Source organism: Lithobates pipiens, unplaced genomic scaffold, assembly GCF_037356315.1.
Source record: "Lithobates pipiens isolate NorthernLeopardFrog02 unplaced genomic scaffold, aLitPip1_a1.2 Scaffold_19, whole genome shotgun sequence".
In the NCBI taxonomy this organism is placed as follows: domain Eukaryota; kingdom Metazoa; phylum Chordata; class Amphibia; order Anura; family Ranidae; genus Lithobates; species Lithobates pipiens.
The window spans coordinates 468696776-468716198 of record NW_027507764.1 but is presented as its reverse complement, the minus strand read 5'-3'; the positions used below and the strand labels follow the sequence as shown (position 1 = coordinate 468716198).

Here is a 19423-nt window from a genome sequence, read left to right as displayed (position 1 = left end):
CTGAAACAGGGCGATGTGCACAAATGCTTATGAAAGTAAGACTTCCCGTCCCCGTTTGGGAACAAAGTTTAGTCAGGCTGAGCACTTCACATCCTTTCACAGGAAGCTTTTATATTTAAAGGAGAAATTCACTTTGCAAAAAAAATAGAATTTTTTAATATTTATTTTTTAGGTAAAAAAATGTGCGTTTATATATATATATATATATATATATATATATATTATATATATTTTTTGTGCCTGGGAAGAAATGCACCAGTGATCAGCAGATCGCTGCTGCCATGCAGGTCTCCTGTATAGTGAGTGTGAGCTGTCTGCCCCGTACATCATACAGCCAAGCAGTTTCACACTGTTAGGAAGACTCAATGAACTACCACAGCGATCAACAATGCCCTGGTAGTTCATTGAAAACTATAAGCCGACACAGGCAAAGGATGGCAGGACTTGTACATTCATACAGTGTTCTATGTATGAATAATGCAGCCGTGTGGGTGGACCCCTCTGCACGGCCGCTTTATTTTAAATAAGTGACAGCTAGTATGGGAAACATCTCCCCATACTGCTGCCACAGGGAGAGAGAGCAGTGGGGACATGTTTCACCCTAAAAACAGGTACAACATGTTCCCAAAGCTTTAGTGGGGTAATACAAGGCTTTCTCTGATTGGCTAAGGTTGAGATTGTGAAATCATCCACCCACCTTCCCACCTCACCCTATCAGAGGAAGCCTTGTATTCATAAAATAAAAAGCCACCTTTAAAATGGCTCAACAGTGCTTAGCCAAAATTTGAATTTGTTTGGGAGCTGATTCTGCATATAGCTTTTACAGCACTGACAGCAGCTGCTTGTATTGGTAAAGGAAATAATTCATTTGGACCACCTTGGTGATGATTACACTGTTACCATGTTCTTCATCCAGACAGCAGACAGAAAATATGAGGACAGCTGAGTGTGTATATATAGATCAATAAACTAAAAGCACACACCAATTTTTAGGTATCTTGGCTGTGTTACTCCCACAGACTAATACTGTGAGTTATTCAAGCAAGGCTAGTTAGAGTTCCCCTTTAGGCTGGATTCACACCTATGCAGTTTTAGTGCTTTTTGCATTTTGCAGATTTGTATTACAGTCCATTTAACATGGTTTCCTATGGAACACAATCTGTAGGGCAAATCTGCAAAATGCAAACAGCACAAAAAATGCCTAGGTGTGAATCCAGCCTTATTAAGTGGAAGACACTCTAAATGTAACAGCTGTGACAGTTGTCCATTTTGCACTTAAAGCGGAGGTCCACCCTAAATTCGACCTTCCGCTCATTGGAATCCTCCCCCCCTCCGGCGCCATAATTGGCACCTTTCAGGGGGGAGGGGGGTGCCGGTACCTGTACAGTACAGTTATCTGCACCCACTTCCGGGATAGCTCTCTGCGGAAAGGGGCGTAGATTCTTCAGAATCTACGCCCCTTTCCGAAAGTCCCCCGCTGCCTGCTGGGAAACACACAGATCCCAGAGGCAGCCATCCTTATTGCGCAGCGCGACTCGCGTATGCACAGTAGGGAACCGGGAAATGAAGCCGAAAGGCTCCACTTCCTGATTCCCATACCCAGGATGGCGGCGGCAGCACCCGAGAGACGATCGAGAGATCGGCTTCGGGTGCCGACATCGCGGGCGCGCTGGGCTGGTAAGTGTCCTTATTTTAAAAGTCAGCAGCTGTAGTATTTGTAGCTGCTGGCTTTTAAAAAAATAAAAAAATAAATAAAAAAATAAAAAACGGCGGAACTCCCGCTTTAACACAAGAATATAACTGATGGGTCAGAGCACATGAAGACCGTATTGTGTTTCTAAAGTGTTTGAGACTTTTATAAAGTTAACTTTCAGTTTAGGCAAACCTAGACTTGCAGAAAAATGATGGCCACTATGGGTGCAATGGATCGTCGCCGATCCATGATCTGAACGGGTCAGCCTGTTCGGATCGGCACACCACGCAATCCGCGGAGCACTCCGCTGATCGCGTGGCTTTGGTAAGGCTGGGGCTTCGGCCTAGCTCCAGAGCAGTGGCCATCTTGGTACACCCGGCGGCCGTTGTCTCGTCAGGAAGTGATGTTTCGACACCGCCATCTTGCTACACCCCACACTTCTGCATAGTAATGATAGTGAGAAGGGGGCAAGCGGACATCTTGTTACACCCACCGGAGTTTTAGATTTCAGTTATTTAAAACACAAAATGGAGCTTATATGCTTAAAAACAATATTTGTAAATCAGACGGGCTGTTTAGTTGTTAAATTTTAAAAGCAGCAGCAAACTTGCTGACTTAACATGTGACAAATTATGGATTGCGTAAACTACCCAAACGTGTAAATAATGAATCTATAAAATATATCAATATCCACTAGTACCAGCTGTGCTCTGTATTGAGGTTGTACATAAATCACATGCAAAACCCTATTAATACCACCTGTGCTATTCAGCTAAATGACATGTTATTTAGTGTTCCAAATCAATCTCAAACAAACAAAGCAAAAAAACCTAAAAAAAAGTATATGTATTCCAAATAAAGTCCGTATATATCGGTTTCAAAATGTATATGTCAGAGGTACAACTCCCCTATTACAATTCAGAGTGAAAGCAACAGTTCCTCTGTATATAATGAAGTTTTCCTATGTTCACGTGTGTAGCTCCACACCAACAATTCACCCTTCGTGCCCCTACCACTTTGTGAAATTGCCACTCACCAGAAATAAATGGAAGCTTGCCTTTGGTTCATTTAATGGATAACCACCCCTTATACCCGATTATTCGCCAGTCAGCAATCCACTGGTTATTCATACTCATAAAAAACATGTAGAACCATCATAGTGTAAAATTTTAAACTAGTTTATTAAAAAATGAAAACAGATTGCACTCACATGTTCGTGTTATCTAGCCATGAGTCGGGGTGCGCTCTAAGCCTGTTCCTACATGTGACCCCTTTCTCTCATGCGCTCCTCTCCTTAGTCCACCTGCTACCAGCACTCGCGTTGTAAATGGTTCCCGACCCCTCCTGACTTTACATGGTTGCCAATGTGACAGAACACCTCTGATTTTTACATTTACCGAAATGATCCGATCCGTGACTCTGATCTGAGGAACGATCCAAACCATGAGTTTTTTGATCCCTAATGGCCACCAATGTAGGCGTCCATATAATAATGTTATCTGCCTGGCTGTCATGCTGTCCCTCCAGCTGCTGTGTTGTCACTGATGTAGAATAAGGATGTCCATCTGCATACTTGTTGCAGATCTGTATTGACTGGCAGGCATATTCCGGAGAGCGATCAGAAATTGAAGCCTGATTATCTCATCAAATCTATGTGGACACTCCCTTTACCTAAACAGCTGTCATCACAGAAGATTTCTCCTATCTAATTCAGCAAGCTACAGTTTACCATGTGATGACGTGTCCTGCTAGTGTATATTCAAGCAGTATGATTGTTTCACTTCTCTAATGCAGAACAGTGTATCAGCAGGCAGTACATTGTTTAACTGAAATGCGTTACTTGATATGACTTCCTGCTACTGTAAGAAGTTCAGTGACTCAACCTTGCTATCAGATCGCTTGGTAAGCTGGTCAGCTCACGTTTAGCATTAGATTAGGAATCAGACTTGAAACCAAATTTTAAACAAAGGGGTATCTACATGCATGGTATGGGTTTTAACTGCCAAAAGACTTGCAATCCTTGTCCTGCAGACAGCACAGGAATGTTGGTGACCAGACATTTATCATCTAAAAATTAGCAATAGGTCATGTCCTTGGCCTCAGCCGGTGTTTAGATAGTGAAGGATAGCAGCCATCTGATGAGGTTTCCTTCTTCTCAGGTTGGCATATTCATTTTCAGCACAAGTACAGTTCCTTCTCCCAGTCTGAGTGCTAACATATAAAGAAGAGTGCAGTAATAGCTGAGAATTGTAGAAAGTGATTGGTCATATCATCATCACAGATTTCTAGGCTCACATAAGACCCATCATCTTAACGCATCAAAAGTGTGTATCAAACTGCATGTATCTTGGTGTGTACATGGCTTTAGATTTTTTTGCTTTTTATTATTTCAAGGTTTATTCACATAACCTGCAATGGGGCTGTGATGCTGAACACAATTCCAATGCAAAGTCAAGGAAAATGCCATGTTTTCAGTGGAGCCAGACCAGTTCACACCAGTGTCCTATGTTGGTTTGCTCTGATAAAAAAAAAAAAAAAAAAAAATAGAGCCTCACATTTTATTGCAGCTTGTTTGGCACAAGTAGTGACCTAATGCTCAAATGGGAACTGCAGTCTGCTCACATAATTTGTAATAAAAACATTGTTGCCATTCGGAAGCTTCCCTCCAACCACTTTGCTTATTATTTTATATACTGTGATTCTATACTTGCCAAATATTCTACAGAAATCTTCCTCCCTGCCTCCATTTTAACTGTGGGCAGCAGAAGCTGCTGTCTGCTCACTTCCTGGATTTACAGAGGCACACCTCCAGCTCTGATGACTAAGGTCTTATAGGTTGAAATGCGTCAACTGTTTTCATCTGCGTTTTGTTCACTGTGGCTTGTCAATAAAACTAAGATTTTTTTTTTTTTTTTTAAAAGAGCAACAACTGGAGTGCGGGTCATTTTTCCTAAACCTCCAGCTCTGCAGCTCTTGGCCCTCTTATGACTCATCCCGTGGCTCTCTGTGTCTCTGTGTCTCTGTGTCTCTGTGTCTCTGTGTCTCTGTGTCTCTGTGTCTGTCTCTTATAGAGAGAGATGTCCTAAGACTAGGCGAATGACCAAAAAGGGAGTGGGCTATATAAGGTATTTACTGGCAGGAAAAAAATAATACTATCCAAAATTAAAACAACAAGGGCAGAAGATTTAATAGATGGAAAGATAAAAGACTGAAGACCCACTTTAAGCCTGGAGGAGAAAAGCAAGCAGAAACATGTTAGAATAACACAACACAGTGCTTTAAAAAGCCCATGGCAGCGCACATGTATTTTGGGAGCATTAAAGCAATGCCTGTGCCTCCAGTGAATTGCTTCTTACACTAACTGATTCTGTGGCTTCTTGAACATCAGATACATTTTCCACCGCCCAAAAGGTTTTAGCGTTTGAGAATAAAGGCCAATCATTTTCTATGGGAATAAGTCGATTTTTTAAATCGATCCGTGTGATGCTTGCAGGGCCATCCACATTCAGCACTAATTGGCCATAAATTAAGCCATGTATGGCCAGCTTAAGTCTTATTTGGTATGGGAATTACCATTAACCCATTGTCGGTTAGAAGTTCTTCTGCCAGACTGATGCAGTGCGACGTCTGATAAATTGATCTGGTTTATAATTGCTTATTATAAGCCATCTAACTCTGGGGAGAGTCATTTTGTAGAGGTAAGTGTATGCCATATCTATGGAAGAATTTTTCTTGGCTATAAAGTGGCAGTGTGTGACTATAAAATTCGGCCCTGCAGGACACAATTGACAGAGTTTCTCTAAGTGTGTTCTGCCTCTTTCACTGCCAAAATTGCTGCTAGCTGGGTACGGCGGTTCTGCTTACTCACCTGTTTAACCAAGTGCCAAATAACTGAACTCCTCTCAGTCAGTCTACTGTCGGCGAAGCCTGCGTAAGCTGTTTTCTTCTGCATTGCAGGGTTAATTGTGCATTGTGTGCCGATGGGCACTGAAAGATCCAAAATGAAGGAAAGTTATGGCTTGCAGGCTTTGTCTGCTTTCTAGTACATGAAAAGGCTCTGGGTGGCCTGTACATGTGGGATATGGTATCTGTTCCAGTGGCTGCAGCGTGCTGTGCTGGCTCCGTGCCTAGAATTGCTCAGCGATGTTAACGTGGCAGCACAGATCTACTTGTCTCAGCAGCAGTGCTAGGAAGAAGTTTAGTTCACAGCAACATAAAAACCTCACAAATATGCATCCCTTCTGGGACTTTTTTTTTTTTTTTTTGAGGGGATTTTAAGCTTTATCTTTGTGGAAATGTATAACATCGTTGTTGCTTATGAACTATCCCCTTAAAGTGTATCTAAACCCGAGAGCAAAAATGAATGCAATATTACAGATAAGTGGCTGCATTTGTTTTCAGATGTTTTTTTTTTTCTTCTTTGTTTTAGGCTGGGTTCACACTATTGCGAATTGGATGCAGGTTTCCCTGCATCCAGTTCGCATAGCATGAGACTCTGACCAGCTCTCTATGGAGCCGGTTCACACATCTCCAGAACGGCTCTGGTGCAAGTTGCACAGGAGTTCTCTGCATCTTTTGGTCAGTTTCAGGTCTGAATTCAGCCTAAAATGCGGGCTGAAATCAGACCTGAACTGGTGCATGGAGATGCACCGGACCCCTGCTGTGAGCCGCTCCGTGCTCTAGTGTGAACCCAGTCTTAAGGTGATTGTAGAGGGTTTTTTTTTTTCTAACAAATGTTTATTCTTACCTGCTAAGTGCAATCATCCTCCTCTTCTGGGGTTCCCCACCGGTGTTCCTGCTGCCTTTGATTAACCCCCCCCCCAGCAATCCACTTGTTAGGGGGCTCAATCGCAAGCTGCACTGTAGGAGTCCATTGAGCCAGTGTGGCTCGGCCCCACCCCCTGCTCCCTTGTCACTGGATTTGATTGACTGCAGCATGAGCCCAGTGAAGAGCGAGAGCATCACCACTAGTCTCGGGCACAGCGCTGTATTGAGTTTGGCCTCAGGTGAGTATTTAGGGCAGGGGAGTAAGGGGTTGCATCCAAATAGTTTTTTTTTTTTTTTTTTTTGTACCTTAATGCATAGAATGCATTAACCACATCCTGCCCAGCCTATAGTAGAATGACTGACTGCCGGGCAGTGGTTCCATTATCCTGACTGGGCATCATATGATGTCCAGCAGAATAATTCCGCTTGTGCGCGCTCCCAGGGACCTGCAGAGCGGCGATTGGTAGTGTAGTGTTGCACACCGCATCTCCAATTTCGATAAAGAGCCTATGATGTAGGCTCTTTACCATGTGATCAGCTGTGTCGGATCACAGCGTAACCAGGGAGTCCGGCTTTCCTCTATTTGCGCTGACATGGCGCGAGTAGGGGAGAATCGATCAGCGGCTCTGCTGACGGTTACCCTGGTGATCTAGCAAATTACACCTTTTTAGCCCCATTCACCCCTGAGTGCTTTGTAGCTCAAAGTTTCAAAACATCCTAAATCCTCTAGTTTTCAGTTGTACCTGTTCACAGCTGAGCAGTGCCGCTTGAAGCTCGTACCTGAAAAGTACATGAGCGGCTTCTGAGCTACAAGCTTCAAGCATTTTTGTCCCCAATAGACTTCAGTGGGAAAATGAATGTCTTTGTTTTTCTCCCTAGTAACTAGCTTTACAGTGCCTAAAACTAATATAAAAAAGAAGGAATTTTAAAATCCTGTAAAAAAAAAAAAAAAATGACCAAAGACCGTCGGCTCAAGAGTGAATACAGCCTTCTTGCCACTTGATGACAACGCCTACTCGCTGTACTGTATCTTTGGGGAAGTAGCATTGTCACTCTAGGACAAAGTGTACCAAGATTATAGAACTCCCTTTCCATAAGAGTGAGGGAGTGGGCACAGACACAGCTGTTCAAAAAATAAATTATGTATATATATTATATTCCAATTTTTATTTTTCTATTTGCACTTTTAACTTATACCAGTCCTTTTTCTTTCTAGATTACAGCAAAAGTGGCAGTTATGTTTGTCACATTACAGTATAATGTCACCAATCCAGTAGAAGGTAAGTTCTCTCAAACACATAATTTGCTAATTATACATTTTACACATCTGGTACATGATCATTTTGCATGTAAAACCTGGTTTAAAAAAAAATTAGATTATATGAACATAACAAATAGGGTTTTTTGAGCTGTTGGAATCTGACAAGCTCTGGTGGGGGTTGCTTTGTCGGCTCTGGCTCTTTGTACCCTTGCTGACTTCTGCAGGTTAACCTCTTTGCAATTTTCTTTGAAACCTTTGCAGGTTCATATCCATTGCTTAACCGCTTCCCGACCGCCTCACGCAGATATACTGCGGCAGAAGAGCACGTACAGGCAGATTAATGTACCTACATGTGGCCCTTTAAGAGGCGGCACGTGTGCCCGCCACGAGCTCCGTGACTGTGATCGTGAATCCCGCGGACTCGATTTCCACGGGGATACCCGCGATTGTCTCACGATGAGGAAGAATGGGGAGATGCTAATGTAAACAAGCATCTCCCCGTTCTGCCTAATGAAACTGTCACTGGTTAACCCCTTCACTGCCAGTCACATTTACACAGTAATCAATGCATTTTTAATTGCACTGATCGCTGTATAAATGTGAATGGTCCCAATTTTTGCGCCAAAATTGTCCGTGTCCACCATAAGGTAATAAGCTGTGGGAGGGTCCCAGCAGGCTCACCAAGTACAGGCTGCCAGCTGAAAACTGCAGGAGGGGGCGGATACGAGACGGGTCACCCTGCACAAGGACAGAGAGGCAGTGACTGGTTTTTATCACAGCAAGCTCCTGAACAGAAGCAATGTTTCACATTCGATTACTACATAGATCAGGAAAAAACCCAAAGCACACTAAGATTCAAATAAGGATATATCTGTCATCGACTGTTTGCTTATTTCAAAATTCTAGTTTAACTCCCAGTACTTTATTCATCCAAGTATCAAATTTATTTGCCAAAATAATGCATCAAATTAATTTAATTTAATTTGGCAAGTGAATAAATGTGTGATCATTATCTTTTAACATTAAAGCATTTGTGCACCACTGCAAGACTTCATAAAAAGCACCTCAACTACCAGTACCACCACAGAGCAAGCGTCTCCAGCCACCTGCATGTCAGATCTAATTCAATTTCAGCACACCCTGAGTCTCTGGATGCCATTGTACAGTATGCATATATCCACTGGATTTCTGAAGAAAAGCCTGGCCCTTTCCCTTCCTTTTTTTTTGGTTGAAAACCAGCTTCAGAAGTCAATATTAAGTCCTAAATGGGTCGAATGTCAGGCGTTTCTATCGAAACTGCTGACATTCAGCCCATGTGTACTGCAGCCGGTCCAACAGAAGCCTGCACTATGGCCGGCTTCTGTCGAAGGGGCTTGACTGAGAAAGGTCAGCCGACTGGTTCCCGGTCAGCGCTCTCAACCAATGGCAATCAGTCAATGATATCCGCAGCCCTTTTGTTTACTTGGCCAGGGATTCCCAGCCAGCAAATGATTAGGGCTGAGTGACATCACTGGTTGCTAAGGACGCAGTGGGTTGACGGGAAGGAAGCTGTCATATACAGTAGAAATACTGATGCTATATATCTTTGGCTCCCACTAAATGAGCATAAAGTCCAGTGTTCAAACACCTGAGCAGCCAAAGTTGGATCTGAATTTTGTGTTTGGACTGAACCTTAACCCCTTCCCATCATACATGCGACCTCCCGGAAAGTGTGCATGCTCCCAGGACTTGTCTTTTGTCAACGATCTGGACTGAGACCTTTGGGTTCTGGGCCACTTGAGCTTGTAGTGATGGCCTCTAACTGGTTATCGCAGTGATCAGTCACACTGAGCCTGCCCAAGAACGAAGAGCGAGACTTTAAACAAACCAAAGCGTGTGTATAAAAAATAAATAAAAATTATACTAAAAATAAAGAAAAAAAAAATCAAGGTTTTCCAGGATTGAGATCAAGGTGAGCATAATTTGGGTACAATTCAATTTTTTTTTTTTTTTTTTTTAACTTGGTGTCAGTGTTAGGCCCCTTTCACACTGCGCCACCTACAGCGTCAGCTGTAAAGCACCACTATTTTTAGCTCTGTTTTATCATCGCTATTTGGTCCCTAGTGGGGCGGTTTTAACCCCCCTGCTAGTGGCCAAAAAGGGGTTAAATCCACCCGCAAAATGCTGCCGGAGTGGCCTTTTGCCCATGGTATCGCAGCGCTGCCCTATTGATTTCAATGGGGAGCAGCGGTGGAGGAGCTCACCACTCCAAAGAAGCTGCTGGCAGGACTTTTTTCTGACTATTTCTGATGCCCTGCCAGCGCACCGCTCCAGTGTGAAAGCCCTCGGATATATATATATATATATATATATATATATATATATATATATATATATATATATATATATATATATATATATATATATATATATATATATATATATATATATATATATATATTATAATTCACCTGGATGGACAAAGTAGTTTTGACAATATGTACAGTTTTACTAACCCATGTCAAAGTTGCAAAATTATGCTTAGGCATTAACGTTTGTTTTACCTTCAGGCATGAAAGGGTTAAGCTCCTCCCTAATTAATACCCATGTGAAATCAATTTTTTATTTTTTTTTTACTTTTTCATGTAGAATATTTTTTAAATCTGTGTTATGCAGTAAACAATAAAACACAATTTTCTATCATAGATCGTGAACAAATACACAGAAAAAATGATGATACAGTAGTCTATTTATACATAGTGGAGCAAAGACAGGTTTTCCACAAAAATTGCTAAATTGCTTGTAATTGTTGGGTTCAGATTCTGAAACCTGTCACGTTCCAGTTATGTTTACTTTCTTCAATAGGTTTTTGACCACAATGAAGGCAAAAGTGCCATTTTGCTTATCGTACATCACAGGACACAGAGCCATAATAGTTACTATGTGGGTTATAGGCCACCTTCAGGTGATGGACACTGGCACGCCCTAAATTAAAAAGTGCACTCCCCATATAACTCCTCCCACCGGTGGGAGTACCTCAGTTTTTTTTTTTTTTTTTTTTGCCAGTGTCTAGGTGTTGGTCACGAAGTAAAAATGTGCTGAGCTGAGCTCCTCTGGAGCAATCCTTGCTGGGGCTAGCTATGCAGACGGATCCATTCCAGGTGTCTTTCTGGCCGAATTGAATGGTATCTGGGTCTCGTGTCCAAAGAAACAAGGTTTTTTTCCTGTGAATGCTTCAATTTTGAGAGCTGGACCCCGGAATCCAGTACTTTTTGGTATTAAGGCCATAAAGTTTACTGCCGGTGTGCTATTGCAGGTCCAGGATTGTGGGTTTCCTCTAGGATCCCCAGCTCCTGAAGGTCTAACGGAAGGTTGAAGATTGGGCCTGTTGGTTTACCACAGAAAGCCCTGCGGCGGGAAAGGTAAGTGGAGTTTTTCTAAGAAATTATTAAAATTTTCTTATGAATTGTCTCCTTTAAAGTAAATGTTATGCCTATGTGTCACCACTGGGGGCTGTTTGGAGCACATACCTTCTCATGCTTTTCTCAGAGATCACGCTGTGTCACAGAAGCAGCAGACTTTTTCCTCCAGCCAGCAGGCAGTCCTCTGGTAAGTTTTGGGGGTTTTTGCTTCCTCCAGACACCCCCACCTGGGCTGAACTCTTCCCCTCTTCATGAGGCCGTGTATAAGGGAGAACTGAAAACAACCGTCAATGCCGTTTTCTTTCACCACCCCTACACGGGGCGGCTTCCAGGTCTCCTCCATGTCATCCCTCCCTCACTCTCACAAGCCGATCCCGTTGGATCGGAGGCCCGTGCTTGCACAGGAAAAAGTTTTTTGAAAGAGGAAGGCGCGGGGGCGTAATGCGAGGTGGGGGCGCGGCTTAATGCTGCATTTGCGCCCTCCAACGCGTGAGTGTATTAAAAAACAAAACAAAAAAAACTCCATTTGTGCTTGAAATTGTCACAGAGACATGAGAGCAAAGGGAGCATGAAAGAGGTTTGGTGACACAGGCATTTCCTGCTTAACACATTTACTATTTGCATGAGGCTGAGCATTAATAGCAGCGGCAGTGGCTGGACTATTGCTCAAGAAGTGGATGCGATTTCTTCTGATGGTACCTCTGCTTTGTGCATCGGGCTAAGGACAGAAGTGGGGTTAAAACACCCCCAAAATAGGGCTAATAGGGTCCCTCTCAAGCTCTGGAAAGCCTACTCATCTCTACAAAGGCCATCCTCCCCTGAGAAGGAGTGGCTGGTCAGAATGGGCATCGGGGCCATGAAATGTTAGCAACTGTTTTTAACACTGCAGCCCCTGTTTTTTTACCAAAAGATCTTTTTTCCCTCAGCCATGATGGGTTTAAAAAAAAAAAAACATTTTTTTTTAGCGACTTTAATTGCACAGGTTCTTTTCCATTGCCCAGGACCCTCAAACTGAGGAACTAGGGATGGGAGAAGACGAATCCCCTCAGGGGAACGTGGTGAGGCTGATGACTTCTTCTGAGGTTCCAAATGTGGGAGAATCGGCTGGTTTCAATCTTAAGATGGTGCAATTTCTTGTATGGTCAGCTCCACATTTATGCTCCCTTAACTGAGTGTTTGGGATTGCGAAAGCCGCCTCAAACTGTGCATGCCTTTCCCTGTCCATTTATTATTGGAAAAGTTTTTTTTTTTTTGTATCTGAGAGGATCTCCCAGATAAACTTTATTTTTATTTTTTTTATCCCCCCCCCCCCCCCCTCCCTTTTCCTCCAAGTTTTTTTCCACTTTATCCTATGGTGGTGGAAATTCACTAAGTAGAGTATACCAGCAATTAACGCTGCTATGTCCTCTGTGAATAAGGGATTTTATTCAGCAGACAATGCTCAAATGCTTAGGCATCCATCTGATAAAATGTTGGAATTCCTGTTTAAAAAAAAAAAAAAAAAAAAAAAACACTTTTTTTTTCTGGCAGATTGAGCAGCCTGCGCTGACAGTAATTGCTTAATCATTGTGAGGCCATTTTAACATGTGTTCAGGTATCCTGCTTAGCAGGTCCAGGATCTAGCAGCTTTATGTTTGCAATAATTGCTTTGAGTTTCTATTGTAGAACCTCCACAAGGGCCTCATGCAGGTGCTTGCTTATAAATTAGCCAACTGCTGAGATGCCTACGGCCACCTCACCCTGAAAGCGTCTGATCTCGGAGGGTAAGCAGGGTCAGGCCTGGTTGGTACCTGTATGGGAGACCGCCTGAGAATGCCAGGTGCTATTATGGTTTTGTGCACATTGTTGCTAACATAAACAGCTAAACACATGAGTGGGGGAACACACATCAGCGGAGGATAAACTTCCTTTCACCATGCAGAAACTCCTGGCTAGTCTTCCTTTTGCGGTGAAACAGCTATTTGAGAATGTTTGGATAATTCATCCAAAGAAATTCTAGTGGGACAAGTACCCCCTTTTGCCATTTAAGTAAAGGAGTAAATATATTTTTCATTTTTAAAGCTATTTGTTTTGTTCCAGGGGCATCAGCCTCCAGGCAGTCACCATGGCTTCTGCCTTCAGGATCAAAAGGTAATCCTGAGATTTAACCCCAGGGACAAAAGAGGTCTTGGGGGAGGAAACCTACAATATACTGAAGCCTCCTCATGATGAGCCGTCCCGCTTGCTCAATAGGGGAAATTCTTCTGCAGTTATAAAGGATCTGACAGGAAGACGAATAGGGGACTTCCTCAATAGCTCCAAGGTACAAGCTGGAGTTCTAAGAGTTCCCGTCTCCTCGTTTTTTCTCTATCGGTTCAGTAGTCTCCTTCCTACAAGGGGCGAGAACTTCTGGCTTCGATCGACATCAAAGATGTTTATCTCCATGTGCCGATCTTCCCCGCACCAGAAATTTCTATGCTTCAAGGTAGAAAATCTTTTATTTCCAGTTTGTAGCTCTGCCTTTCGGTCTAGCTACACCACCTCAAGTGTTTACAAAGGTCCTGGCTCCTCCTTTAGCCAGGGTAAGGGCTCAAGGTATAACAACACTAGCCTACTTAGATCTTCTCTTCATAGATCAATTTGGTAGCCTGCTTAATCCAAACTTTGGTCACCGCAGTTAGCTACCTGGAATTACCTAGGTTGGATTCTCAACCTAGAGAAATCCTCCTTAAATCCATCAAGGAGATTGCAGTACTTGGGGCTGATCATTGATGCAGCTCAGAAGAGGATTTTTATTTTATTTTTTTCTACAGGAAAGGATCAATTCAATAAGGGAACTGATTAAGTTACTCAAGAATAATCCTTCTATTCAGCTTTACATGAATTTGTTGGGAAAGATGGTGGCTTCTTTCAAGGCCGTTCCTTATGTGTGTTTTTATTTACGGCTGCTGCAAAACCGTATCCTGTCAACTGGGAACAAGAAGGCCCAAGCTCTGGGCTTCCCAATGCGTTTATCCCACAATGTGCGTCAGAGCCCCAATTGGTGGTTGATATCCAAGAATCTTCAAAAAGAGATCCTTATTACCAGTTACCTGGAAGGTGATAACAGCAGACACCAGCCTTCTGGGCTGGGGAGCAGTCCTGGAAGAAACATCTGTCCTAGGGAAATGGTCCAAATCAGTGATGACCTTGTCCATCAATATTCTAGAGTTTCTGCAGTACACCTGGTCCTTGAGGCCTGTACGCTCAAACTACGGAATTGTCCTATCGGGATCCAAATCCAACAGTGCCACAGCTCTGGCTTTTATCATTAACCAAAGGGGGCACAAGAAGTCACGTGGCCCAGAAAGAGGTGAATCATATTCTATCTTGGCAGAAAACATTCCTTGCCTATTAGCAACTTTCATTCCAGGAATAGTGATTGGCAGGCAGACTACTTGAGTCGCCAACAATTGTTCCCGGGAGAATGGTCCCTTCACCCCGACATGTTTTTGTTGATATACCAGAAGATGGGGAGTTCCGGATGTGGAACTTTTTTTTTTCCCCATGGGATCAGTTTTTTACTGATCTATGCATTCCCTCCTGTTCTGCTGCTTCCGCACCTTCTTCGCAGGATCAAGCAAGAAGGGAAGGAGGTGATTCTTGTGGCCCAGGAGATCTTGGTTTGCAGAGATCATAAAGATGGCGGTGGAATCCCTTGGACCCTACCGGTATTGCCAGACCTTCTCTCGCGATGTCCGGTTATCTATCTTACCTTACAAATGCTAAATTTAGCAGTTTGGCTTTTGAGACCCACATTCTGTAGGATTGTGGGCTGATAGCCTCAGTAGTTCTACTTTGACTCTGGAGGCCGGCTTAATAGCATTTAACCAATCTAGAAGACATATGTCTCCTGGTGTAAATCCAGGGGTTGGCACCCCAAGAAATGTCATGTCATAAGTATAGCTAGCTATATTCTTACCAAAGGTAGTATCGGGTTTTCATTTAAACCAGGATATTGTTCTGCTTTTTTTTTTTTTCCAGAACTTTGTTTCTGTGAAAGAGAGGTCACTACATTCTCTTGATGTGGTGAGGGCGGTCAAGGTCTATTGAAAGTGACCGATCAGATTTGTAAACTTTTTGTTGGTGTTGCCAGGTGGTCCTAAAAGAGGACAAGGCAGCATCCAAATCGACTTTCTAAGTGGTTTTGTCAAATGATTGTTCAAACTTATGATTTAAAGAGGAAAATCCCTCCTTTTTCCACCAGGGCTGTTAGTGCTTCTTGGGCAGTGCATCACCAAGCCTCCTTGGCTTAAATCTGCAAGGCCACAACTTGGTCTTCAGTCCATACATTTACCAGATTATATCAAGTAGATGTAAAAGGCATGAGGACATCGCCTTTGGGTACAGTGAGTCCTCTAGTCTCCCTCCCTTCATTTGGCATTGCTATGAGACATCCCACATAGTAACTACTATGGCTCTGTGTCCCATGATGTACGATAAGAAAATAAGATTTTTATAACCGCTTACCTGTAAAATCCTTTTCTTTGAAGTACATCACGGGACACAGAGGTCCCTCCCCTTCTTGGTATACACATTTATTGCTATGCTACAAAACTGAGGTACTCCCACCAGTGGGAGGGGTTACATAGGGAGGGCATTTTGTAATTCAGGGTGTGCCAGTGTCCATCACCTAAAAGGTGGCCTATAACCCACATAGTAACTACTATGGCCCTGTGCCCCGTACTTCAATGAAAAGGATTTTACAGGTAAGCGGTTTTAAAAATCCTGTTTATTTTACACCCAGCAATCAGTTTAGACATCTGGAGAATGAAAGCAATTAGAAATGTTGATCACATAAAAAAACTAATGCATGTATGACCAGCGTTTTCTATAGGTTGTATTTTGTAAACTGATGGGGCTGGAATGCAGACTGTAATGTATGTCATATTTATACTTTGACAGCATTAGAATTTCAGCTCCGTGACAACTGGAGTACAGATACTAGCCATGACTCTTGTATGTTCGTATATGCTCCCTAATGACCAGCTTTTTATAAAGCTTTTACGAAATCGGTTGCAAGCAGAAAATCCATGTTATCTTGTTATCCAAAAGAAAAGTTCCAGAATAGAAACTAGATGCAATCTGTGTGCTTTGTTCTATTTAAAGACACGGCTTGTGCTTATCCTAGTGCGATGTACCAGGACTGAACTTTTATTAATTTGGCTTAGTTATTATGTAAAGTCCTATTTAAAGCAATAGTGGATAAAGTCCTGCCAGATTATGATATTGGGGTGGCTGCCTTTGCATACACATGGAATTTAATGGCATCCCAGTCTTAGTCTGTAGAATTCACTATTGAGTTGGGCCACCCTTTGCAGCTATACCAGCTTTAACCCTTCTAGGAAGGCTTTCTACAAGGTTTAGGAGTGTGTCTATGGGAATGTTTGATCATTCTTCCAGAAGTACATTTGCGAGGCCAGGCACTGGTGTTGGACCAGAAGGCTTGACTCGCAGACTCTAATTCATCCCAAAGGTGTTCTACAGGGGGTCAGGACTCTGTGCAGGCCAGTCAAGTTCCTCCACCCAAAACTTGCTCATCCATGTCTTTATGGACCTTGCTTTGTGCACTGATCCAAATGATTTGGTTGAGGGGGGATTATGGTGTGGTTTGTTTTTCAGGAGTCGGCTTGGCCCTTTAGTTCCAGTGCAGGGAACTCTTAAGGCATCAGCATACCAAGACATTTTGGACAATTTCATGCTCCCAACTTTGTGGTAACAGTTTGAGGGTGGCCCCTTCCTGTTCCAACATGACTGCGCACCAGTGCACAAAGCAAGGTTTGGGATGGAGGAACTGTACTGACTTGCACAGAGTCCTGACCTCAACCTGATAGAACAACTTTGGGATGCATTAGACCAGAGACTGCAAGCTAGGCTTTCTCATCCACATCAGTGCCTTGCCTCACGAATGTGCTTCTGGATTGGTCAAAGATTCCTATAGACACTCCAAAACCTTATGGACAGCCTTCCCAGAACAGTTGAAGCTGTTTCAGCTGCAAAGGGTGGGCAAACTCAATATCGATATTGAACTATATGTATATGTGTGTGTGTGTATGTGTGTATATATATATATATATATATATATATATATATATATATTTCATTCATGCAGTCCCCTTAAGCCTTCTCTTTTGCTGTCTGACTGGTCACAGCTCTTTGACATCAACCTGACCAATGCAGGACACAGACCCACTCTCAACCCAAGAGTGTCAGACAGCAAAGGAGAGCCAAGACAGTGAGGGCTAAGGTAAGTATATTACCCAATTTATCATCTCTTACACAAAGCAAGCAGCCAATCATTGTAGTGGGTAATGGGATCCACTGCAGAGGTAAAGATTTTTCATGTCCATAGAGCCCAACTCCAGGGATTAGAAAAAAAACCTATCCTTGCAGTGGGGCCCCTCTGCACTTATGGTTAAATTCTTATGTCTAGGGGTTATGGAAAAAAGGAGAAATAACCTGATTCTGTCCTCCAGCGGTGTGACCAGTCCCCGCAGCCACCTCTCTAAGGCACTGTGAGATGCAGCCACACTCCTGTCATGGAGCTTTGGGGAGAAATTGAGTGCCAGAATAATGTATAAAGTGAGTAATACAACCTGTTCTACCCCCTAGACACAGGGCTGGTGATACCACTAGGCAGCCGCCTGGGGTGCCCAGCCACTGGTTTCCCTCTGCGTCTGCATGCTCTCCAGGCTGCAGCATGTAACTAACTCAGTCTCAGGCAGCCGCTCCGTCCAACCTATAGTGTAACTAGAGGCACAGCACTGGTCTCCCAACGGAACAGAAGCAAACATCCCCTGCTGCTGCATGCCCCTATGATCATCAGTGACCGACCTGTCTGTCTCTGAGACTCTCTGATCCAGCTCTGCCTTGTGCACAATGCATTCCTTAAAGCAGGGATGCCCAACTGCTGGCTCTCTGATGTGGCTCGCCACCTCCTCCTCTGGGATGGTGGGTTGGCAACCCCTGATTTTGGAGGTCCCAACTCGCCGTCCCTGAGCATCAGTTTGAAGAACGGAGCCAGCACTAGAGGAAGCAGAGCCAAGACTTCCTGTATAGCTCCAGCTCCTGTCACATGGGCAGGGCAAAGGTGGTGGGGTCAGGGGCAGAGCCACGTGGGGGCAGCAAAATTAGGTTTCGCACAGGGTGTCAAAAATCCTTGCACCAGCCCTGCCTAGACATAACAGAGCACCACTATAAAGGTGGTATTTTATTTATTTTATGTTATGAAGTTTGGGTTTAACGTTAGATTCAGCCGGAAGCAATAGTTTAGGCAAGCACGTATTTTTAGAACTGAATGTCAGGACCAAATTGGCACAGTTCTGTGATCTTTGATACATCAGTAAATGTATTTTCATCCCTGAAGTTTAGAATCCCTTCCAATATTAAAAATGAGAATCCTTGAGTCCATCCAGCTATTGATGAACTTTCAGCCATAGGACAGTGGACAGTCCCCTGGGGTTGCTGGATGGCCATGGCTCTCCCAGGGTTGCTCAAGTCTGCAAACTCCTTTTTTGTCTTCTACATTTGGATGTCTGAGTTATAATTTTACCTATGCTTGCTGTATTAATACATTCTGTCTAATCCTTGAATTAAATATATTTGGCACGTCCTTGGCTTTTGGCAGCACTTCAGATGATGTTAAATGGCAGCTGTTACATGTGTCAAGTGGTAATTTTTTTATTACAGGTAAATAGCAGTACACTTATGACAGATGAAAAGTTCCCAGTCTTTGGTTGTCAGAAGGTACATGTTATAACTGAGAGCATGTCACAAACATCTGTCCATTTTTCTTAGTCAGAAAAATTTTACATAGTTCGGTTTGCATCTAACTTCCTGACATAGTATAATAATCATACTGCATTTCCAGAAAATGAGAACTTGAATTGTCCACGCCGTCTCCTTTTCAGCTGCTCATAGCTGTACAGATGTGAGCCTGGGAAAAAAAATAAACTACTACAGTGACACAATAGGTTTTCCCTGTTCAGCTATGTGTAATCTACCTTGTGAGTAGTAGTATGATGTATTTGGACAAAGTTGGACACGGACACAATATTAGGTAGGACACGGACACTGAATATTAGGTTACACAGAATTGGCATTTTTAAAGTAAGCTCTCTCCAAAAGAGGGTAAATATTCCTCCCATTGACTGCTCCTCCAGATGCAAAGACTTCTTCCTCCTGAATACTAAGAAACCAGCGTTTCCCGAGACTGGTGATCTCATGTGTCCCCCACAGAAATGATCAGTGGCTCTACCCACCAACCTCCACGTCAGTACGTTG

The 19423-nt window shown here is 43.2% G+C and overlaps 1 protein-coding gene across 1 annotated transcript in view; it reads left to right on the top strand.

The window, feature by feature from the left end:
* Positions 1 to 19423, top strand: part of TRAM1 (translocation associated membrane protein 1) — a 64510-nt gene that overhangs the window by 9779 nt on the left and 35308 nt on the right. Inside the window, exon 2 of the mRNA XM_077492855.1 lies at positions 7677 to 7740. Within this exon, the coding sequence (XP_077348981.1) occupies positions 7677 to 7740 (64 nt within the window). The remainder of the gene's footprint in view (positions 1 to 7676; positions 7741 to 19423) is intronic.